At 38.5% G+C, this 25,580-nt stretch overlaps 1 protein-coding gene across 3 annotated transcripts in view; it reads right to left on the bottom strand.

Moving 5' to 3' along the window:
- The window catches only part of AASDH (aminoadipate-semialdehyde dehydrogenase), a 34,060-nt gene extending 14,355 nt beyond the window's left edge, over window positions 1-19,705 (bottom strand). For 2 of the 3 annotated variants that reach the window (XR_005010678.1, XM_036763741.1), the window contains exons 1-6: window positions 19,348-19,705; window positions 18,043-18,290; window positions 16,374-16,494; window positions 12,411-12,730; window positions 10,702-10,894; window positions 2,409-2,650 (exon numbers count right to left, since the gene is read on the bottom strand). Coding sequence is in view for 1 of the 3 variants with exons in the window: in XM_036763741.1 (XP_036619636.1) it covers window positions 2,409-2,650; window positions 10,702-10,894; window positions 12,411-12,730; window positions 16,374-16,494; window positions 18,043-18,272 (1,106 nt within the window). In the remaining 2 variants the exon portion in view is untranslated. Of the gene's footprint in view, window positions 1-2,408; window positions 2,651-10,701; window positions 10,895-12,410; window positions 12,731-16,373; window positions 16,495-18,042; window positions 18,291-19,347 lie in introns of those variants that run through there. The other variant, XM_036763742.1, reaches the window with a different exon arrangement.
- Between the last annotated feature and the right edge of the window lie 5,875 nt (window positions 19,706-25,580).

Here is a 25,580-nt window from a genome sequence, read left to right as displayed (position 1 = left end):
AGGCTTTGCGTAAGTGATTCATGAGCTCTGAGTCTAGAAGGAGGGCATTCAAGGAATGGGGGACAGCTAGTGGAAAAGCACCAAGACGGGAAACATAGTACTATGTGTGAAGAACAGAAAAGACTCAATTGTAGAGCATGTGAAGGGGAGCAGTGGACAATGAAGTTGGAAAAATAGGTTGGAACAAGGTTGTGAGGGGCTTTAAAAGATAAACAGAGCAGCTTATATTTGATTTGAGAGCTGGGGTTAACCTTTTTGCATATCATGGACACCTTTGATGTCTAAAAAAGCCTATGGACCCCTTTTCAGAATGTTTTATTTAAAAATGTATAAAGGAAATGCTAAATTTCATTTAGAAGCTAATAAAAATAAAGACGTAATTTCTTGTAAGTTCAAAGACACCCTTGAATCTATCCATAAGCCCATTAGGGGTCTGTGGACCTCAAAATAAAAACCACCGTTCTAAAAGCAACAGGAAGCTGTAGTTTATTGAGTAGAGGAGTCACATGGTCAGACCTACCCTTAAGGAAAGTCACTTTAGCAGCAGCAGGAGAATGAGGTGAAGTGGGGAAACTTGAGGGAGAAACATCAGTTAGGAGATCGTTACAATAACCTAGGCAGGAGATGATGAAGACCTCAAAGTGGTGGTTGTTTGAGTCATGAAGGGGTTATATGCAAGAGATGGGTAAGTAGAAATGGCAAGATTTGGTAACTTACTAAATACGTGTAGTAAGAGAATGAGGAGACAAGGATATGCAAAAAGGGTATTACAAATCTAGGAGACTGAAAGAATGGTTGCACATTAGACAGAAATAAGTAAATTTTAAGAAAGGTTTTGGGGGAAAAGATAATGAGCTCAGTTCTGGACATAGTTTATGGAAGAGAAATTCAGTGTGAAATGTCTGATAGACAATTGGTGATGCAGGATTAAGGGGGAATCAGGGGCTGGATAGATAGATCTGTAAGTCATTTACAGAGAAATAATGATTAAACCCATGGAGTTAATGAGGTCAATTGAGAGGGAGTGAGTATAGAGAGAAGAGTAAAGGATGCTTTAAGTAACAGTAACAGCTAGAGAGCAAGATCTGGCCAATGAACCAATAAAGCTGCACCTAAGCAGGGAGGAGAACCAAAAGAGAAGAGTGTCACATGTGCCCCAGGGAGGAAAGACTCTAGGACAAGATGGTTAATAATGTTTAATGTAACAGACAGGCTAAGGATGAGGATTAAAAAAAGACCACCAGATTTTGAAATTAAGAGAACATTAGAAGCCTCAGTTGAGTGACAAGGTCAGAAGCCAGAATGCAAAGGACTGAGGAATGAGAGAAGGGGAAATGAAGGCATTTGGGTACAGACAGTTTTTGCTTGGAGCTCGTCTGAAAAAGGGAGGAGTGATGAAGAATAATCATTTGTGGACATGGTAGAGTCTACATAAGGACTTGGGTTTTGGTTTTTTTTTTTGAAGGATGGGAACAGGATGTTTAAATGTAGTAGGAAGAAAGGTGAAGAGAAACGAGAAAGGAAAAAGGAGAGAGAAAAAGGGGGAAGGGTGATTGAGATTGTACTCTGCTGGAGAAAATGAAAGGGGCTGGGATCAAGGGCATATGGAAAAGCATTGGCATTGGCCAGGAAAAGTCATTCCTCATCATGAGCGAGGGAAGGAGAGACCATAATGTCAAAGCAGCTAGGTGGCACAGTGTATAGAGCACAGCACCTGGAGTCAGGAAGACCAGAGTTCAAATCCAGTCTTAGACATGTACTGTGGGACCCTAAGCAAGTCACTTAATCTCTATTTGCCTCAGTTTCCTTGTCTATAAAATGAGGATAAAAGCATTTAGCACAGTGACTGCCACATATTTATAGGCACTTCATAAACATTAGCTATCATTATTATTATTACCATTATTTTGAGATGGGGAAAAGAGCCAGCTAATGTTGAATAGCCTCGATTTTCTTAGTAAAGTAAGAGCAAATGTCCTCAGGTGAGGAGGGAAAGGAGGAACAAAGTGGTATGGGAGGCTTAAAGAGATGGGAGAAGGTTTAGAAAAGCTTTTGTAGGGAATGAGATAGGAAATAAATTAGGAAAGAATGAAAGGATTGTCTTGTTACGGTTTGGACCCCAAGAAAGTTGCATAATATAAATTCATAATATACCCTATAAAGTGGGAAAGGTATCTTGTAAGAGAAGACTTAGAAATCTATCAATATACAGATACCTCAAAAATGGGTGTTAAAATATACTAATAAGCCAAGGCCCAATTAAAAGAAAAAAAGATTCTGGATTCCTAACTCACTGTCATAGGTGGGATCCTTTCTGCCTTCATTATACCCATGTCTATCAAAATATCTTAAGTGTAATTACTGGGAAAATGCTACCTCCCCAATCCATGACCAAATCATAGCCTCACCCCAGAGTGGAGCTAAGATCCTCTTCTGGAATCCTGTAACATGTTGCCCAGGAGGATACCTCTGTGATACCATAGATATTAAATATTTTAGTTTTATTGCCTTCTTCCCTCCAGCTTCTGAGGACACTCAATGATGGGAATGCTTCACCACCAAGGGCTAATACACGAAGTGAAGTTGTAGCTGATAAAATAGATGATTTGATGAGCTGAGATCCAAATCTTCTAAGCAGTGTTGGTGTAGCCTGCACACATATTTATGATAACTCAACATATTAGTTTCCATGTTAATTATAATCTTACAAACTCAAGTTGTATATTTTAATCGCATGCCAAAAAAAATGTAGCGTTCAATACTTGAGGCTGGCAGAAAAATTGAAGCTAGGTATGTCAAAAGTCAAACCAATATTTTGGGGAAAAATTAACAGGTTAAGTGAATTAGCTTCTTCGTGTGCTAAATGTCTAATAATAAATTCTATAAAACATTTAATCAACTTGTTTCTAAGATGTTCTGCCATGAATAAGGAAGGAGAGATTTAATGACCAAAAAGAAATCGCACTAAGTTAAAAATTTTCATATATTCCCACCCTTTCTAACTAAAAAATATAAAGGAAGAAATCATTGTGCACTAAACAATGCAACGTGATTCAGAACACTGACACAGACATAATCCAAGATTAATACTCTTGAAAATTTTTCATAAGCCACTGAAATTAAAGAAACTCTCTGTAAGGAATCCATCACTCACAGGCATGGGCCGTTCTGACACTGTTTCTGAAGCTTCCTAATCAGTTAAGGACACATCTGGAAAGGATTCTAATGATAATAAGAGCCAGCATTTGTATTGCACTTCAAGGTTTGCAAAGCGCTTTACAAATATTTTCATTTTATCCTCCCATAAGCTAGATCATATAGATAAAAGCAGAATCTTAGGCCATCTAATCCAAATTGTACCTCAACAAGAATCCCCTCAACAAGCTCCCCAACAAGTAGCCACCCAACTTCCACTTGAAGCTACATGGAAGGGCAACCCTCTCTTTCCTGAGACAACCCTTTCTCCTTTCAGATAGTTCTATTAGGAGGTTTTTCTTTACCTTTAAGTCTATAAACAATTTGTGCCTACAAGTCTATTGTATCACGTCCCACCTACCCCCTCCTTCCAACTTTTATGTTCTTCAGGGTAAACATTCTCAGTTTGGTCAACCACGCTATTTACATCATGATAACAAATCCCTCCAGACAGAATACAACAGGACTATCTATCACCTCCTTTGTACTGGGTACTATGCTTCTCTTAATACTGCCAAGACTGACACTATGACTCATATTATGCTTGTAGTATGTTAAAACCTCCAGATCTTTTTCAGTCACACTGCTGTTTAGACATGCCTCTAAGATCTTATACTTTGGAAGCTGATTTTCTGAACCCAGTCTTACTAGATTCAACCCAATATTCCAGTCTGTCAATATATTTTTGGATCCTGACTCTATTACCCAGTGTGTTAGCTGTCTTAAGCACAACCAGAATAGTGAAGGTCCTCAAGGTCAGAGGATCATAAGATAATTGATGAAAGAAACTGAGAATATTTAGTCAGGAGAAGAAAGGAATTAAGGGGGCATGCTAGCTACTTTCAAGGAATTCAAGAGGTGTCATGCAGAAAAGGGAAAAAAATTCCTAACAATTATAGCTACCCAAAGCACAGTCTGGTGGCTTTGTGAGGTAACAGATTCTCCTTCACTAGAGGTCTTCAAGAAAAGACAAGACGGCCATTTGTGGGATTCATTATAGAGAATATAGAGATATATAAGGTATTAGAGAAGTTTTTTATTTAGGTCAGAGTAAATGGCCTGTGAAGTACCTTGTAATTCTTGAGATTCTGTAAAATTCCATTAATATCTCTTAAGGCAATAAGATTCATATCTCTCATGACAAAAATTATTTTAAAATAATTATTCTGTACCAGTTTTATTCTCATTAAAGAGAATTAAAAACTCAATACTTACCATGACCTCTACTCCTCCCAAAAAAGAAAATCAGATTTGAAACACTCTGATAACATTTCATATTTCAGAAGCAATGTATTCATTACCCCCTTATAAGTAACTACAAAATGCAACTGAAGAAAACGAGATACAAGTTGGAGGTGCAGCCAAGATGGCAGCTGGAAAACAGGGACTCACTTAAGCTCTCCCCCAAATCCCACCAAATACCTGTAAAAAACGGTTCTGAACAAATTCTAGAGTTACAGAACCCACGAAATAACAGAGGGAAGCAGGTCTCCAGCCCGGGACTACCTGGATGGTTGCTGGGAAGGGTCTATTGCACCATACTGGGAGCAGAGCACAGCCAAGCGTGGACTGCACCAGAAGCAACCAGGCCAGGAACAGTTCAGGTGGAATGGGCGTTAGGGCCATGAATCAATGAGCTGTAGCAGTTACCAGACTTCCCAACTCACAAATGCCAAAGACAACTTAGCAGGTCAGTGGGAAAACTTCTGGATCTGGGTGAGAGAACTGCGGGGTTGGGCCCCGGCCCTGGGGATGGTGGAGGTGGTGCGGAGGCGGCGGCAGCAGCAGCAGGAAGCTCCTGCGGCTGCTTCCAGAGCTCCAGCCACAGACAGTGGGAGGAATCAAGTGGCAGATCACTGCCGGTGTGCAGGGAGCCCTTTGCTGGCACAGAGGCAGGGTTCTCTAGCTTTGCCCTGACTGGATCTGGGTCACGGTCCTGGCTGGTGGTTAATGGGGGAGGAAGAGCGCTGGTGTGGCGGAACTTGCTGTGTAGAAACAGCTCTGAAAATGGCAGTTCAAGACCCCCGAAGCTTGGGACAAAGCACTCTCCACACTGAAGACAGTCATACCCTGACATAAGGCTCAAGGGTCAAGTAATTGGCTGGGAACATGGCCAGGCAGTGCAAAAGGACTTAAGACTATAGAATCTTTTCTTGGTGACAAAGAACAAAACATACAGCCAGAAGAAGTCAACAAAGTCAAAGAGCCTATATCAAAAGCCTCCAAGAAAAATATGAATTGGTCTCAGGCCATGGAAGAACTCAAAAAGGATTTGGAAAAGCAAGTAAGAGAAGCAGAGGAAAAATTGGGAAGAGAAATGAGAGTGATATAAGAAAATCATGAAAAACAAGTCAATGACTTGTAAATGAGACCCAAAAAAAAATACTGAAGAAAATAACACCTTAAAAAATAGACTAACTCAAATGGCAAAAGAGCTCCAAGAAGCCAATGAGGAGAAGACCGCCTTGAAAGGCAGAATTAGCCAAATGGAAAAGGAGGTCCAAAAGACCACTGAAGAAAATACTACCTTAAAAATTAGAATGGAGCAAGTGGAAGCTAGTAACTTTATGAGAAATCAAGAAATTATAAAACAGAACCAAAAGAATGAAAAAAATGGAAGACAATGTGAAATATCTCATTGGAAAAACCACTGACCTGGAGAATAGATCCAGGAGAGATAATTTTAAAATTACTGGACTACCTGAAAGCCATGATCAAAAAAAGAGCTTAGACATCATCTTTCAAGAAATTACCAAGGAAAACTGCCCTGATATTCTAGAACCAGAGGGCAAAATAAAAATTGAAAGAATCTACCAATCACCTCTTGAAAAAGGGCAAAATATGGACTTTCAATAAAATAGAGGACTTTCAAGCTTTCTCCATGAAAAGACCGGAACTGAATAGAAAATATGACTTTCGAACACAAGAATCAAGAGAAGCATGAAAAGGTAAACAGGAAAGAGAAATCACAAGGGACTTACTAAAGTTGACTTGTTTTGTTTACATTCCTACATGGAAAGATGATATTTGTAACTCATGAAATCTTTCTCAGTACTAGGGTAGTTGAAGGGAATATATATATATATATATATATATATATATATAGACAGAGGGCACAGGGTAAATTCAATATGAAGGTTTGATATCTAAAAATATATAAATACAATTACAGGGTGAGAAAGGAATATATTGGGAGAAGGAGAAAGGGAGAGATAGAATGGGGTAAATTATCTCACATAAAAGTGGCAAGACAAAGCAGTTCTATTGGAAGGGAAGAGAGGGCAGGTGAAAGGGAATGAGTGAATCTTGCTCTCATTGGATTTGACTTAAGGAAGGAATAACATACATACTCAATTGGGTATCTTGCCCTACAGGAAAGTAGCGGGAAAGGGGATATGGGAGGGGGGAATGATAGAAGGGAGGGCAGATTCGGGGAGAAGGTAGTCAAAAGCAAACACTTTTGGAAACGGACAGGGTCAAGGGAGATAACTGAATAAAGAGGGACAGTATAGGTTGGAGGAAAATATAGTCTTTTACAACATGACTGTTACGGAAGTCTTTTGCATAATGATACATGTGTGGCCTATGTTGAATTGCTTGCCTTCTCAAGGAAGGTAGGTGGGAGGGAAGAAGGGAGAGAATTTGGAACTCAAAGTTCTAAAAACAAATGCTCAAAATAAAAGTTGTTTTTATATGCAACTGGGAAATAAGATATACAGGCAATGGGGTATAGAAATCTATCTGGCCCTACAAGAAAGTAAGGGGAAAGGGGATGGGGAGGGGGGAGGAGTGGGGTGACAGAAGGGAGGGCAGACTGGGTAAAGGGGCAATCAGAATATATGCCATCTTGGGGTCTGGGGGAGGGGAGAAATGGGGAGAAAATTTGTAAGTCAAATTCTTGTGGAAATCAATGTTGAAAACTAAAAAATATTAAATAATAAAACAATTTTTTTAAAAAGAGATACAAGTTGAATATTAGCGGAAAACAAGTATGTCAATTTCAATTTAATTTAGAACGAACGGATACATCAGGAGCAGAATGCTTCGAAAATTGTTAAGAGAATGGCAGACCAAATTCCTTAACGTGATAGACAACAGCAGTCTTATTCCAAGCACTAGAAGTGCAAAAAAAAAAAGGACATTTACATTCTTCTGCAAAGGAAGATGACAACATGCATCAATAATACACATTCCTGCCACCTCTTCCTAAGCAGACAAAAGATACGTTTGGCAAAAAAAATAGAAACAGTAGGAGGTAGCTTTTTAAAATTTATTGTATGAAGCTCACTAAAAACACTCACACTCTAACAGACGGCTGGCTAGTTATCAATCTCAAGTTTTTACTTTAATTAAAAATGCTTCATTTTTCAAGCCAACTAAGTTGATGTAGTGCATTCTCATTACCTACACAACACTTCAAGCAACTGTGATTTTATCAGTGTGGTACTCCTTCCACTGAGAAACTGCAACCTCACTTTGCTTGAGTAGGTGATCATCTTGCGAATTTTTTATCACCAAAGTTCTGCTAATGACTTTCTCCAAATTTATCTAGAATAGTCTCCACCACCCTCCCAGTCCCCCAGACCTGAAACCTGAGTGTCACCCTGGACTCCTCCCTATCTCTCACCCATCATAATCAAGCTGTTTCTAAGGCCTGTTGATTTCACCTTTTCAACATCTCTCAAATATGTCTCCTTTTCTCCTCCGACACTGCGACCATGCTGGTGCAAGTCCTTATCACCTCATGCTTGGACTACTACTACAGCCTGCTGGTGAGTCTGCATGCCTCAAGTCTCTCCCCATTCCAATACATCCTCCATTCTGCCACTAAAATGATTTTCCTAAAGCACAGGTCCAACTATGTCACTCCTCACCCTTGTACCCCCCAACCCCTGCAAATAAACTCCAGTGGCTCCCTATGGCCTCCAGGATCAAATATAAAATTCTTTGTCATTCTAAGCCCTTCATAACTTATCTTTCTTCCACTTCAATCTTCTTATATCTTATACTCCCCAGACATATTAAGTCTACAAACCAGTGACACTGGCCTCCTTGCTGTTGTTCCCAAACAAGATACTCCATCTCTCAGCTCCAGGCATTTTCTGGCTGTCCCCCATACTTGAAATGCCCTACTTCTTCATCTCTGCCTCTTGGCTTCCCTAGCTTTCTTCAAGTATCAGCTAAAATCCCACCTTCTACAGGATGCCTTTCCCAATCTCTCTTAATTTGAATGCCTGTTGATTATTTCCTAGTTTTACTGTATATAGCTTGTTTGTACATAGTGGTTTACATTTGTCTCCCCCACCCCATCATACTGTGAGCTTCTCAATAGCAGGGACTGTTTTTTGCCCTTTTTTGTAACCTTAATGCTTAGCACATTGCCTGGTATGTAGCAGGCACTTAATGCTTACTGACTGGCTGACTGAGATGGCAAACACAGACTTCATCACTAGGCTCATATTCAAAGCCTCTCCAACTTGGCAGGACTAGGCAGAGCTTAAATTCCATCAGTCCAGCTTCCGAGAACTCATATAACTTCTGTGCCAACCAACATTGGAGTATGACTTTAATGGCTTTAAATATTATGCAGAGTAAAAACTATTCATTAAGATACTCAATTCAACAAACATTTACTAAACACCTACTATATGCAATGCACTATTAGATACTGAGGATATAAGGAAAAAACAGTTCCTTCCAGTAAAACTAGCATTTAGGTTTAGGTGAGAGAGGAATACAACATGTATTGTTACACCTAAATTGAAGCCCACCATTAAGCCCACCATTAATCCCCTTTATATTCTTGTCTTTGTCTCTGCCCTACACCCTGAAATGGCTTGAAACTGCTTAAGGCATAATTCTGGGTATTTCCCAACACTAGTCCTCTGACCCCCACTTCCTCATGATTCAGCATTCTGTATATTCTCTCTATATCAGCATTATGTGCAAGGATCAGTTGCTAGGGTAAGGTATGGGTTTATTTTGGGGAGGAGTCCCCCGGTTGCCAGGTGGCCCCATGCCCTGGGTTAGGGTGCAGCTATTCTGCTGGCCAAGTTAGGTCCCTCTACCCAGACCACAGCTGATCAAGCAGAGGTTACTTTCTGGGAAATTCCACCCTGAACCCTCCACCCAGTTATAGGAAACCAATTACAACCTAAAGCCACCCATTCTAGGAAACTGACCACCCTGTGTCACAGGATGGTCGTACCCCTGAATCTCGCCATATTTCCAAACTAGCTCTGAGCTGATGAATTCAACCAATGGCTGATCTTTGCTTCTGTACGTCATTGCTTCTCCTAGCGACCCTCCTTAATTGTGTAATTGTGGTTTTTGCCTTTATGAGCATTGCAGTCCCTCAGCTCAGGACTGCCTGATTTGAGTATACTTTGGGTATGCACTCCAGGTAGTCACAAGCTTGGCCAATAAATCTACACCTAAATTTACCATGGACCCACGTCTCATCTCGCTGTTATTTTCTACACAACAGTATACAGGTAATAAATACAAGATAATTTAAGGTAAGGATGCATTAACAACTGGGAAACAAGGAAAGGCTTTGCATGAAGAGGTGGCACATTAGCTGAGGCTTAAAAGAAAGCTAGGGGATTTTAAGAGGTAGAGGTGAGGAGGGAATGCATCCAAGTTATCCAAGCTGGGCAAAAATAGGAAATGGAATGTCAAGTTTGGGCAACAGATAGGAGGGAGGCTTGGCTGGAATGTAACATGCATGAATGAAATGTCTGGAAAAGAAAGCTGGATTGTAGAGGGATCAAAGTGCAGGGCTGAGGCATTTGTATTTTATCTAAAGGCAGCATGGAGCCACTGAAGTTTCTTGAGACAGCTAGCATTTAAATCACTGGCAAGAGAAGTGATGTCTTAGGAATGTTAATCTGGCAACTAAATGGAGGACTGACTGAAAAAGAGAGGTTAGAAGAACAGAGACAATTATAAGACTATTACAATAAGCTAGGCAAGAGATAAAGAGGGCTGAACCAAAGTAGTAGCTAGTGCGAAAGGTATAGATACAAGGTTCTGTAGAGACAGAAACAATAAGATTAATTAGACAGAACCAATCTGATTGGATGTAGTTGGTAAAGGAAAGTGAAAAGTTAAGGATGATTTTAAAAGTTATGAACCTAGATGACTAGAACAATGTTGCATTACTCAAGAGAAATAGGAAATCTGTAAAACTGGTGGGTTTAGGAAGAAATTAATGGTGGTTTTGGGCATGAGTCTGAAACACTGAAAGGACATACAGGTGGAGATATTCAGCAAGTGGTTAGTGTTGTGGAAATGGAGTTCAAAAGAGATTTTAAGGGTAAATAAAACGATTTAGGAGTCACTGGCATAGAGATGGAAGATAATTTGAGAGGATTCCCTTCAGGAGTGACAGACAAATGTGATTGTTCTGGATCATGATTTTTCAGTTTTAAAAATATCAGAAGCCCAAAACATCCTATCTGGTCTAAACAACATACATACATTGCAAAAAAAAAAAAACTCTACCTGGAGAACTGTCACATGGTGATGGTGAAACAGAACAGTAGCCAATTTCGATGACTGCATTTTAATAGCATTAGGAACTATAAGCAGAGATGCTCCATTTGTCAAGGCAAGAAATATCTCCACAACAGATGGATCAAATGTCAAAGGGGAGGCCAAGAAAAGAATATCGTCTTGTGTGATTTCAAAAAGTGTCCTGAGAAAAAAATATCATATAGTTTGGAGAAATAATAAACATTTACTAAAAGGTTATCACAACAAAGCTGCAATATTTCAGCTAACTTAGATTTATGAAGTAATAAGATCACTTCCCATTCCATTAGCCAAATGGAACTGTTAATTCTAAAAATCCGTTCTTATAAGCTTACACGATTAATATGTTGTGTGTAAGGTGGCATGGATTTGTTTTTATACAGACAGCCAGGCCACAATCCTGACCATAAACACTCACTCTGCGCTTGCACTATGCTCATAAGCTTAGCCTGTAAACACCCCCACTACACTAGCTTGGTGCTGAGACATCATCATATAACCAGAGTTAATGTAAACTTATAAACTTATTGTTGGCATGATGCCTTTTTTGTGTGCTTATCAATAAATAAAATGGGCACTGGTCAGTGAATATGGATTTGCAGAATGCTGGGGATGCTGTAGGGGCGGATGGATGGCCCCTCTCCACCCTCCATCTTGACCTGCTGCCATTGAGAAAAAAGTAATATGACCCCCTCATCTGTCATCTCCACTGTCAACCTTCACAGTGTGCCCGGATCCAGAGTGAACCTGTAGGGAGCTGAGGAGCTCCTAACAAATGTGTAATAGAAAGTCCCCACTTTTTGCCATTCTGCAATCATCCTCTATTCATCTAGCGCCACCTTAGTAATGATCTAAATTTCAATTCTTAGCACCTTTACTGGCCTTGACGTTGTCCTAAGAGATGAACAGTTTAGCACCCTCAAAATACTTCCTTATGTAAGCATGACTTAAGATGTGGTTTCTAGAAATGCGAGAATACAGTGGGTTTAAAGAGCAGTTTGTTCATCCAAATTAACCCTAAATAGAAAAATATTTGTATATTGTTTTTCAGTCGTATCCCCCTCTTGGTGACCCCCATTTAGGGTTTTCTTGGCAAAGATACTGGAGTAGTTTGCCATTTCTTTCTCCAGCTCATTTTTACTGATAAGGATACTGAGGCAAACAGGGTGAAGTGACTTGCCCAAGATCACACAGCCTGTAAGTGTCACAGGCCAGATTTGAACTCAGGAAAATGCCATGACTGGCATAAAAAGACTACCTTCATCAGAAAATACTTGCTACAAGAGCAACTGGCAATAAGAAATAACACAAAACTAATTTCAAGAATTAACTTAGTTTTAGATGATAGGGTTTTCCCTTACTAATATAAACATCATTACACAGTTACATGGCCCTTTGAAATTTTCAAAGTACTTTCTTTACAACAACCCTATGACTATGTAATACAAGTGTTTTTATTCCCCTTTTATGAGGAAATAGGCTCAGAAAGGTGAAGTGGTTGGTTCGCCCAGGGTAACAGTGAATGTCCACATACTTGTAGTAGGAGACAAAACAATGGGATAAAAATAACCCCTTTATCTAGGTCTATCACTCCAGCAACCTGTTTTTGTTTTTTAAATTTAAAGAACTCATATTTCCTTAAGATACAGTTCAAAAGAAAATAATTTTTTAAAACTCACCGAAAATGTTGAATATTTGGTACTATACATGAATGAGGCACTCTGACAATCTTAGGGACTCCTGTAGTTCCTGAGGTGTGTAGAACGTAAGCTAAGCAATGCTGAAATCTGACATCCAGGCACTTCTTTGCTTTTTCGTCATTGCTATTCAAATAACTGATGCAATTATTAATTTTTTCCTTTCCATAGTTCTCTTTTTTATCAGGTACAATCAAGTTCACATCAATATCATTCCAGTGAAGTTCAAAAAGTATTAAACCAGTATGGTCTACTGTAATGGTATCGTTATTTAACCAAGTTTCAAAGGAAGATTTGAATTTCTGCGTTGGAAGGCAAAAAAAGTATTACAAGTTAAAAAATAAAACAAGTTCCATCTCTGACACTGTATGGTTTCAGAAATACCATTGTAAGTATTATTTATTATGTTACAAATATAGATATTAGCTAAAGTAGCATTCAATGTGAAGTAACTCTTTGTAACTAACACCAAAGGATTACAAATGTGCCAAATGAACGAGGTGAAGTGTAGTATAGTAGAAAAACCGCTGGTCTAGGAGACAGGATTCTAGTCCAAATACTGCTGCTTACTAAAAGACTTTATAACTCTTTATAACTCATATCCTTCTCTGTAAAACCACAGGATCATAAATTTAAATATGAAAGGGGCTTTGGGTCATTTGGTCCAACCCATCTTAAAAATGAGGAAACTGAAGACAAATGAGGCTGACCTGCCCAAGGTCACACAAGTGGTGTCAGAACCCAGAAATTAATAACAGGTCAAGACCAATACCAATACTACTGTATCAAGATAAACACTATGACCTCTAACTTCCCATGTATTTCTTATATGATCCTATGAACATGGAAACATAATTAAAGTTTGTCATAATGTGGATAAGGTGAAGCAACTATAAAATATACAAAACCAATCATATAGGCTATCCCTGAAATGCAAGCAACCCATAAAATATCTTTACTGTCACCTTTTCTTTAATCCCCTCTGCTCTGTAAATCAAGTTGATTTTTTTTAATTTGCATCTTTTTTTTAAAAATGTTGAGTTCAAAGAAGAAAGGAGAAAGACACAAAGAGCAAATCTAATCTATATTAGGAAAGAGAAGGGCAGTAGAAGGACTGGAGAAAGAGCAGACTCCCAAGGACTGGCTTACTACATGGTGGCACCCTTGTGCTAGAATAATACCTACTGATTCAACTTTTTCACTTTGTTACATAACCTAAGAAATTTTTTTCAAGTTGATAATCTGGTTTTGATCTCATCATTCACCCCAAACTTCCATTAGTTACCAATGATCTCTTAATTGCCAAATCAAAGTGTTTTTTCTGTTCTCTTCCTTCTACACTTCTCTGAAGCATCTGACACCGCTGATTACCCCTCTTAAGATTTCATGATTGTTCTCTCCTGGTTCTCCTCCTAACATCTCCTTTACAGATTCATTGTTCCTATAGCATCTTCTAACTGTGATATACCCCCAAGCTAGGCCTTGGTTTCTCTTCTATTCTCTTCATACTTTTGCACTTGGTGATCTCATCAACTTCCAAGATGACTCCCAAGTCTATATATCTTGGTGTAGGATCTCTCCGAAGTCCTAGGTACATATCCCCAAGTGCCCAATGAATATTTCTAGGGCAGCTAAATGGAACTGTGAAGATTTCTGGATTTATCAGGTGTGTGACCACTCTGTAAAATAGGACTAGCACCAACAGGGTTGTTGTGAGAATTAAATGAGCTAATAAACGTAAAGTGCATTGCAAATTTTAAAGCCCATAAATGTTAGCTATAATAACTATTATTTCAAACTTAAAAAGTCAAAATAAAATGGAATTATCTCTTCTCCAAGCCACCTCTCTTTCTACCAAAGCTACCACACCTCAACAGCCTTAACTCAACTCTTCTTCACCCACACAGTCAATCAGTTGCTAAGTCTTGTCATTTCTATCTTCTCACTATCTCTTGTATCTCCTTCTCTCTGCTCACATAGCTAGCACTCTAGTTCAGGTCATCATTTGTCACCTGGATTTTTGTAATAGCCTCATAAACAGTCTCCCTGCCTCAAGTCTCTCCCCTTTCCAATCCATCCTCCAGTTACCAAGGGGATTTTCTGTAAGTGAAAATCTAACCATGTCACTCCCCGACTCATTAAACATCAACACTAAACATCAATGGCTCCACTTTGTCTTTAGGATCAAATATGAATTCCTCTGTTTAGCTTCTAAAGTCCTTCACAACTTGACCCCAGCCTTTTCAACCTCATCGATACACTGTCCCATTTCCTGAACAAACAGACCTTCCTGCTGTCCCTCAGCCACAATATTTCCATCGTTGTGCCTCTGCACTAGTTGTCTATCCCCCATAACTAGAATGCACTCCCGCCTCACCTCTGCCTCTTAGGCTCCCCTGTCTCCCTCAAAACTCTACTTAAATGACACCTTCTGTATGAAGCATTCCCTGACACTCCTTCATCAACTAGTGCCTTCCTCACAAAAAAAAAATTCCTTTGTATTTTGTACAAACTTATTTACATACATGTTGTTTCCCCAAGGAAAGTAAGCTCCTTGAGGACAAAAATGATTTCATTTTTGTCTCTGTACCCCCAACACCCAACACGGTGAACACTTAATGCCTCATTATAAGAAGCATTCTCTTTTGCTCCTTGAGGGCAGTACTGTTACACTCTTGCATTTTTATCTCTAGCACCTAGCACAACTGGCCCTTGTTAGGTACTTAATAGGAGGCTGTCAAGAAAAACTTTGCTTATTCTGCACCCCTCCCCCCCAAAAAATTAAGGGTAGCACCAATATTAGAAAAAAAACATAAATTCTCCTCTTACTCTCCATTTTCCCACCTGCTTCAAAAATCAGGTTAACATCATAAAATTGTAGAATGTTAGCATGTGGAAGGGACATTAGAGTACACAAGGTATAGTTTTATTTTATAGTTAAGGAAGCTGAGGTCCAAAAAGTAAAGTAATTAGTTCAACTTCACTGTGTACATTAAATAGGCACTTCTAGACTAACTCAGAAAACCATAACATATGGGAAAATTAATTTCAAGTAATCAAAAACTGACTTACGAATTAATTTTTGAAACAGAATCCACTCATAAATTGGAAATACCTAGTTTTCAGTCTCCGTTATCTGCCTTCAACTAGCTTTATTTCCCACTACTCTTCAACTGTGCTCTCTAATCTACTCATATCAGTCTCTTATTTATCCTTGTTTTTAAAAGATTTTCTAAATAAACCACCACCTTACTCTCTTCCTCCTTCTTGAATGAGAATAATACCTTCAGATGCTCAAAGCTTTTTTCACTACTATGTGCTGGTGAGAATGCAATTAAAAGAAGCTAAAACATAGAACAGTTTCTTTTTTCAAAAAAGATAGCTGTCAAACTCTTTGCTGAAATCCAGGACTACTATGCCTATGCCATTCCCTTGACTGACCAGCCTAGTAACCCTGCCAAATAAGGAAATAAGATTAATCTGACATGATTTTCCTGGATAAAGCCATTCTAGTTCATGGTAACTATGCCTGCTTTTCTAATGCATCCCTTTAAAAAATGTATAATTCATTCTAGAATTTTACCAGGAATCAGAATCAAGCTCACCAACCTATAGTCTAATAATTCTGCTTTTTTTTGAAAGCTAGGACAAGATTCCCCTGATTTCAAACACCAAGATGAGTATTACTTTTTAAGAGTGAACTAGTTTAGTTTCCATAAAAATGAAAAGATGTAATATTTTAAGTGTTATACAATTTTTTCAGTAAATGTAACATTTGAGGGAAACAGTGCTTTGTATTATATAGCACCCAATATATTAGAAAGCTAGAACATAGTGGTATTCAATACTGTTATATTGGTATACATAGTAGTATATTAATTCAGGTGCCTGGTGAAAAAATTTAAATGCAAGATAGATGTACTATTTTATAGAGTAAGTACTTACATCAACTTGGTTTTTTTCAACAAGGATATACTTGAGGTTACATTTTTTCATAAAATAGGCTGATAATTCTGGTGGTACATCTGGATCAACAGGAGAATAAGCAGCAGGGACTTGCAGAATTCTGAGACAGAAGTACAGAGGCAAAAAAAAATCTCTTAAGATGATAGAATTAACTTTTAACACCTGTGATGAGGTTTCTATTACTTTATAAGCATTCTAATTTTTAGAAAAAAGCTGCCAATACTTTCTCACTGCTTTGGTTATGTATATTAAGAGGCTTTTTTTTTATTATTGTGTCTAAGACATCTACTGAATCTGAAAAACACTTAATATTTTTTTGAGTAGAGCACAACACAGCAGTTGATATTTTTTTTTGTAGTTTCATAAAGCAAGTCTATTAATCAAGTATACACATTGATACTCTAGCCAGAGGTAAGTTCCAGAGGGAAAAAAATTTGCTATCCAGCAAAATGGCTAAAAAGTAAATAAATGTGCAATTTTTAGTATTTCTAACTGAATTCTGACAACTTCATGATAAAATCAAAGTGTTTCCAACATAAAGACTAAAGAAAAACAAGTTTAATCATTTTTTTCTACAAACACATAATCCATAAAACAGATAATATGGAATAAATTTCTTTAGCTCTATCGGATAATCAGATATATGGCAAAACTTCTTTTGTAACTACCGCTATCAGAATCTTCACACAACAAAATATTCATTCTATCAAAAATATTTTAAATTTAAAACTTTATATTGGTTTATATGTGATAGTGTCTGTATTAAGAACAAATCTCAAGTAAGCCATCTTAAGCACATACTTTTAGTTCATTATTATAATAGAGTACCTTGCTGGTAGTCAACATTTGTGATTAATGGAAAATTTGTACAGGTTTATCCAACCTATACTATTCATAATCTGTTAACAGCGTCAGAAACATTTAGCGAGTAGCTCGGTGTTCATGTCCTTGCTCTATGTTTGGATTCAGCCAGTAGTATTAATACTAGCGCACAGTAGTTTAAATTAGCTCCCTCTAGCGACTTAACTTTACAACAATTCTTCATTTTTCTTTCAGACTACAATCCAAAACTTTTCATTAAAATTTTAAAGAGGGACACAGATTTATAATTCTGATTAAGTACTACTAACATATTTTTCTAACAGTAACATTTTTGCAACAACATGACAAGCAGCCTAGAATAATATCCGGAGAGTTGGTCAGATTTAGAAAGGCCAGGATTTAAGTTTAGTTTCTGAAACACAATGGCTAAGTGACCCTAATCAAGACACTCCCACACACAAATAAGATTATATTGCAGAACAGTTTCACATCAGAATTGGTAGAGAGATTTCTTTATCCAGAGTTCCCTATACCAATGAAGTCACAGGCTTGGGTAAAAAAAAATCAAATACGTTTTTATTAAGATGCTTATGTGAGTGAAACAAAAATATCCAAATATTTTTCTGTCAACTATAGCCTCAGCTTTTAGTAAATAAGTTCAAAATAATTATCTATTTAAATGATTGAACAGCATATTTCATTAGGGAACACAATGAACTTTCTAAAACATATGAAGAGCACAGTAATTTCCACTATATTCTCCCTAGTAAATAACTTTAACTTAACGAAGATTATTATTAAATGTAACAACTCCAAATGATATTACCCCAAAATCCAAGATGGTAAATTTATTCCAGGATAGCAGTAAAGACCAATTTCATTAATCCCTTCAAAATTGCAGTGTAGTTGCAGAAAGCTAGACAATTCTGAGGCAAAATTAACCACAGATTTGTAGGTATAATAAACTGGAAGTTCATCATTACATCCATCAAAACATACAGCTATTCGGTCAGAATAAAGAGCAGCAGCTTGAAGCACCATTTCCTGAAGAGTCATTTTCACAGAATTTGATTTCTTGAATAGTGAAGAAAATAAAAAGATTGAAGATGGTTTTATATAAATTATATTTCTTTAGAAACTAACATCTATACTTGCAGTAAACAACTTTTTTCAGTTCTTCATCCTTTAATAAGTATTGTTTTAGTAATCTGAGGGGAATTATAACTAAAAATCATATTTAACAGGCTGACAGAAATCAGTGATGCCTTTGATTATTGTTTCAGGTACCCCTTTTTAAAAGTATTTTCTCTGTATAAAGTTGTTTTTTTCCCATAGTTCTACCTTCTTTTGACAAAGCCAACCTGAAATTTGCTTTTTTTGTCAAGATTCTTTCAGTGTGTTGATGCTGTGATTGACTGGTTACTAGAAATGAAAATTTATATCGGTGGGAAAATATGTCAAAGTAAATAACAGCTTTAATATTCTAAGAATATAACTTAAAGATCAAACTAATTTATGATGTTTTGAGGCAGTTTTACTATTAGTTGATAAAAAGACTATATTGGTCTTCTTCATTTATTGAGAACTGACTAGGGGAGAATTGTGGGTAAAAGCTAGGAAGGAGGTGACGGATGAAGCACATTGATTGTGGTCCCCCACTGCTCCTTGCTCTTAATGCCTCGAAAAAGAGACTAGAGCATGGTTTTAACGTTTACTACATACTTATGTTTTTTCTCTATTTCTAACTTTTTATGTCTTGGACCTCCAAATCTACGGTAAAAATATAAAAGTTCAGTGCACACGAATCCTCCAAATCTACGGTAAAAATATAAAAAAGTTCGGTGCACATGAATCCTAAGGTTCTTGCCCCAAGCTGACAATTTAAGAGGTCATGAGTAACCGAGATTGTTGGGGTAGAACCCGAATACTTGAGGTATTAAAGATTTATAACTGGCCGCTTCTTTTACAATAGCACCGTGGCCTCAGAGTTGGAGGCGACTTTACTCCCCTCTTCACAAAGCTCACAGAAAAATCTAAAACAAGCTGATTGTCTGGAGTTACTTTCGTTTACTATTACGTTTTTCCCCCTTCCCCAAGGCCCTCCACCTCCGGCCATCCCATTCCTGAATACCGTATTTAAATTTCCTTCCACCGTTACTGAGAGAATTTGGAAATTTTAATTCAAGAGCCGTGGTCCGCGCTGGGCAGCATCGCCGGGCCGGGTCGGGCCGCAGCGCTGGGCCTCCAGCACGGCCCTGCTTCGGCCTCCCCGCCTGCCTCAGCCGGTTCTCCCCGCAGCCAGAGGCCTCAACCCGCAGAGAGCAGGAGCCGGCCTCCGTAACCCCAAGACGGGTTACGTCCAGGTCCCCGTCGGGCACTCCCCCGCCCTCTGCCCCATAGTGCCAAGCGCCAACGACTCCCAGGAAGCCTGGGAGAGTCGACCCACAGCCACCGCCCGGAAGGAGCGCAACGACGCCTCCTCCCCACCCCGTGACGTGACGCTGCTGGCGTCGGCGCGTGACGTTAGACTCGTCGCACGCTCTGCGTAAGAGGCGCACATGCGTGTGCCCAGACCGGAAGCCAGGAGCCGAAACGTGCTGATTTGGGGAAAGGAGTAAACCGTAAGGGTAAACGTAAAGCTTAGTCGGTCAGTCAGCATGTATGAAGCGCTCACTGTGTGCCGGACACCATGCTAATCGCTGAAGACAGAAGGAAAGGTAAAAGATCCTGCCGTGGAGGATCGTGTGTTCTAATGGCAAAGACTCTATGCAGACCACTACGTTCACCGTCTACACGTTTCAGGATGAATTGGAGATAATACTTAGAAGGGCACTAGAGTTAGGGGGATGGAGACTTTCTCCGACAAGCGGGATCTCAGCTGGGACTTGAAGCCGGGGAGGCGGGGATGAGGAAGCGGAGCATCTCAGGTGTGGCGGCCGCTGGGGAAAATGTACATTGCGGAGACGGAGTGTGTCGTTGGAAGAACAGCGTGAAGGCCCGTGTCCCTGGGCCAGAGTACGTGGGGAGGAAGGTTAGAAGCAGTCAGAAGACGGGAAAGGTGGGAGTGGAGATAGGCTGAGAAGCCGCCAGGGGCAGGTGGCGTAAGAACCGGGCCTGGTCAAAGCTGGATGGAGACCCACGGACATCGTCTAGTTTACAACCCCTCTATTGCACAGATGAAAAAACCGAGGCCCTGATAGGGTTAACAAACTCCGCCAAGATTACACGCATAACATAAGGATTGGGTTTTGAATCCATGTTGCAAATGTTATTGTAGTTTCCACATCATAAAGAATAGCCAACCACATAACAGATCTCATTTTCTAATCTCGACATCAAAACCCCTTTCCAAAACTCCAAATCTCTTTTACTTTCAAACACTACTTGCTTAAACTTTTTCTCTTCCCTTCTCTATATATCCTTTCAAAACCACCTTTTTTCTCTATATAACCTTTCAAAACGCATCTTCCATACTCTGATCTAACACTTCACTTATATTTGATTAATTCCTTTAACCTTTATTTCCCAATCATACCCCAGACTATCTATAGAAGTAATCATCACTCTGGCAAATTTCTTTATAACTTAGCACAAAAAATTTTCTTAACACAACCCCAGTTAATTATACTAGTGTTGTATTGGGAGTTCTTAAGAGCTTAGGAACACGTGGTCTTTTCGAATTTTTTTTTTTTTTTTGGTGACCCTGCTTCTAGTTTACCTAAACAATTAGTTCTTTTATTACAGAAGAAAATACCATGGTGACAACTCTGGAAATTATTATACTATTTTATATCATTTCTAATTTCAACCAGACCCAGAGCCTGAATTAATGAGTAACTGGAAGAAGATCCAGGATCTGGGCTTCTTTGTTCTCTCTAAAAGTTTGCTCAGGAAATACCCTTACCTCTGTCAACAAGGCCAGATTAGACTGACCTAAGGACATTACCCTAACCCCAAGAGAGATTACCTTGCTTAATATTGTACAGGTATATACTATATTATGGAATGTAATGAGACACAGAGACAGCAGGACTGTAGTTTCAACTGACTTTTGTCAACATCCTTTACAACTCTATTCAATTAAGGAAAATCCCCTTCTTGCATCATGGTTAAACGTACACGGGGGTCATAAAAAATGAGGTAATACAGGCTTGCTAGGTTGGCTAAGATAACATATATAAGTTTTCTCATTCCTTTGTTCAGACAGCCAGAGCCTATGCTCTGACTCCTTGTACGTACAAGTAAGCTAGCTTAGCTATGCTTTAAGAGAAAATAATAAACAACATGGATTTTTCTATCACCTAGCTCTGTTGTTTCCTTCAACCAAATTTTCAGGTTTAACAGTTATGGTGCCGTGACTCGGATGGAAATGATGGAAAGGGGACAATGCAGCCCAACCTTGCCAACGCTTTTGGGCTCCATAGGATTAATTTTTCCTGGAATTTTGGCCTTGACAAAAGTCCAAAAAGGACTCCCACAAAATTGGTTGAAGTCTGAAAATTCCCTCTTATGGTTGAAACGTAAAGGACTGAATAATGGGTTTGAAAGATTTGGAAAGATAAAGGTTTGACTGGAACTACAAAAGGCAGATAAGAAGGTTTAGGGACAAATGATACTTAGCTAAGCCTCTCCTGTCTCAAGAAAATACTAGTTTCAGATGGTTTAAATAAGTTGAGAAAGTGTGTGAGAAAGTATTTTAGAAGACAGAAAAGATAGGTAGCTTGATTTGATAATTATTAGCTCAATGAAATTTGGGACAGTCCTATCTGAAGGATATTTATTTGCTATTTAAGATTTTATGGGACTACAATTTAATATTGTTTTAAGCTCTGATTACAGGGATAGGTCACATGAAGCCAGTAATGGTATGACAGGCATTACAAGCTGAGAATTTTTAAGGTGGATGTGCCTGGGAAAAAGTCTTGAAGATGACCTCTGACACAACCTAGGTAGGATCTTCCTGACTCTATTTCCCAATTCTGCTATTTCCTTTCTCTAAAGGAAAATCCCCACCTGATTACTCCTAAGCCCTGCTTTCAGCACCTAGTGACTATATGATTGGCTAACAGATATGACTCGTGCCTGGAATCAAACAGAGCTAAGGAAGTGCTTTCCTTCTGTTAAGATATATGAAATTGTCCCTCTTTTCTTCATAGCAAATTTATATTATCAAGAAGTTTTGTAAGCCTAATGCTAAATCTATTGGGTAATAGATGAATATTGGAATATCTCTGAGTTATTATAATAGGACACAGGAATGAATAGCTTACAATTTTTACCTATGTTCATGACCAAATAAAGATTAGAAGGATACAGAGATAACATCCTCCAAAAGGAGGAAATGATTAGACATAGTAATAAGACAAAGATGTAATGTGATAAATGTCTAATTAAATAGGATAGTAAATTTTGAGAAAAAGCAATAGGATCAGATTGATTCCTCTAAGAATTATATACAGATGTGTATGATTGGCTCCAAAATTTATCAGTCATGGAAATTCAAGCTAATAAGTGTGTGTCGGTAATAAGATCTTAATTTTGGATTTTTGCACAAGGAAATTGTATAAGATATTGTTACAAGTGAAATTATATCTCCTTTGTAAGATATCTGTGATGATTTTAAAAGGAAGATGAATTCAATTTATGGTTGGACCTTCATATTTTAAAGGATTCTTATACCAGGTACAAAATTTAGGTAAGGTTAGAAACAGTAGATGATATATAAACTGAAGTACTCTGAAGTTTAAAAAAGGAGAGCCAAACTTAAGTGATTGTACTAAGTTATATTAAGTAAATTAGAATTGTCTGAGAATTTCTAAATCTGAACCAGAGAAGCAGAACTCTATTTTACTATCTAGGAACCAGATAACTACAATCAGGCATCTTAAAAAAAATTTTGTTGCTTTAAATGGACATTGGAAATATTTAACTGGGATTTAAAGTTATTTTGTATACAAAATGTGCAATTAATTGCTGGAATTAAATCAGAAACATCGTAAGTTTTGTTAAGAATGGTTTGTGGATTATTTTGTAAATGCCATCAAAGAGACATGGCATGACTAAAAATTTATGATGGTGTATGTACTGTGCTACTGGGATACAAGGAATTTAATATTAGTCAACATTGTTAATGATTGCATTACTTTGTATGGTTCTTGTTTAAGTTTTCTTGTTTATCTAATGTAAATGTAAAACATGTGACATGCAAATTTCCCCCTCTATTGTGAACTAAGTGCTTTGGTCTACTGTACTTAATGTAATTGTGCAGTTTTGTGAATTGCGAGAAAAACTTTATTGTAATTGTTTGGACTCAGCCCTGTGCGGCTGGGATACTGAACTACTTATTGTATTTGCTTGAACTTAGCCCTGCGTGGCTGGGAACTATGTTGCGTTTTTTTTCTCTCAATCATCAACTCACATGCGTTCTGGGAGCCCCGTGTGAGGAGTGGACATCTGAGCCTATAGGAGACCTTGCCCTCCAGTTTCAAAGAGCCTGAAGGGGACAGCATCAGACGCAGGCAACCTTCCCAAGAGCCTGGACCAGAACCTGAACGAAGAACTGCTCTTTCCCTTTTTGAGTCCATTGCATTCCCAAGACTGTTTACTTGTACCTTTGGTGTCTTTAGCTTATTTTATATGGGTGCTCTAGTTTCCCCATTATGCTCCCTACTGATACGCCTTGCAACTTGCTCCCTCTACTTGTTTACAAGTAGTTTACAATTACTGTCCATCTCTGGGGATGTCCAAACACAGAAAGAAAAGAAAAAAAAACCTGAATCCACCTACATAAGGATTTTTAGAACTTCACCCCTGAGGAAGATAGAGGTTTTTCTATACCTTAATTGGTCTTCAGGCGAAACTTTCAGTTTGCCTTTGACCAAAAGGAGGAAATGTGGAAATTATTATACTATTTTATATCATTTCTAATTTCAACCAGACCCAGAGCCTGAATTAATGAGTAACTGGAAGAAGATCCAGGACCTGGACTTCTTTGTTCTCTCTAAAAGTTTGCTCAGGAAATACCCTTACCTCTGTCAACAAGGCCAGATTAGACTGACCTAAGGACATTAGCCTAGCCCCAAGAGAGATTACCTTGCTTAATATTCTACAGGTATATACTATATTATGGAATGTAATGAGACACAGAGATGCTGGGCTGTAGTTTCAACTGACTTTTGTCAACATCCTTTACAACTCTATTCAATTAAGGAAAATCCCCTTCTTGTATCATGGTTAAACATACATGGGGGTCATAAAAAATGAGGTAATACAGGCTTGCTAGGTCTGCTAAGATAACGTATATAAGTTTTCTCATTCCATTGTTCAGACAGCCAGAGCCTATGCTCTGACCCCTTGTACGTACAAGTAAGCTAGCTTAGCTATGCTTTAAGGGAAAATAATAAACAACATGGATTTTTCTATCACCTAGCTCTGTTGTTTCCTTCAACCAAATTTTCAAGTTTAACACAACAAAAAATTCTTCCAAATTAAATTTTACTTTCTACTTTTCCTGATTTAAACAAGCTTTTCATCTTTTTGTGGTAAGGGAAACCGGTAGAGATAAATTAAGTACCAGATTGCAAAACCCATTTTTGGGGGGGCAGGGCAGTTGGGGTTAACTCATTTGCCCAAGGTCTCACAGCTAGTATATGTGTTAAGTGTCTGAGGCCGCATTTGAACTCAGATCCTCCTGACTCCAAGGCTGGTGCTCTACTCACTGCGCCACCTAGCTGCCCCTAAAACTCTTTTTTCCCCCTCTATTCAGTGAATTCATATTCCCCCCAGCACTAAACCAATAAATCTGTCACTATCCAGGAGAAAAAGTGATTAAGGTTTGACTGTGGTTTCCATGATGTTTCTTGTTTTTCCTTAATTTCTACAGTGTAACCCCAACACTCACTAGAACATGTCAGCATTTATAAAAACATTCAAACCACATTTTGAAGTAGATTATGTTTCATTCACAAATTTGGTCTCCAACTGGGAACACAGATTTTCTCATAGCTGTTGTCTGTCTTTTAACTTGGTGTAATGTTAATGGAATAGGAAGATCTTCCCCATTCATTAGTAAGCCTGTGTGATCACACGTGTCCAGTCATACATCTTGAGTCACATACAGCGCATTGGGGGAAGAAGTTGCCTGAGGAGCTTGATTATGGGGAGGCTTTCATACCTTTTGGCACTAAGCTAATTAGGCACTGAATCAGGAGGGCCTTTCTGGCCCTGAGCCTATTAGCCAAAATGTTAGCGTCGTCCCCACTCCCCCCAACTCAGATGTTTTATGCTCCCCCCCACCCAATCTGGTGGTGTACGTAGGTGGTTTTATTACTTTGTTCAGACATTGGGAGCCCTGTCTATTGATCT

The sequence above is a fragment of the Trichosurus vulpecula genome, chromosome 6 (assembly GCF_011100635.1).
Source record: "Trichosurus vulpecula isolate mTriVul1 chromosome 6, mTriVul1.pri, whole genome shotgun sequence".
Classification (NCBI taxonomy): Eukaryota; Metazoa; Chordata; class Mammalia; order Diprotodontia; family Phalangeridae; genus Trichosurus; species Trichosurus vulpecula.
The sequence above is the reverse complement of the archived record's forward strand: the minus strand, read 5'-3'. Positions and strand labels throughout refer to the sequence as shown.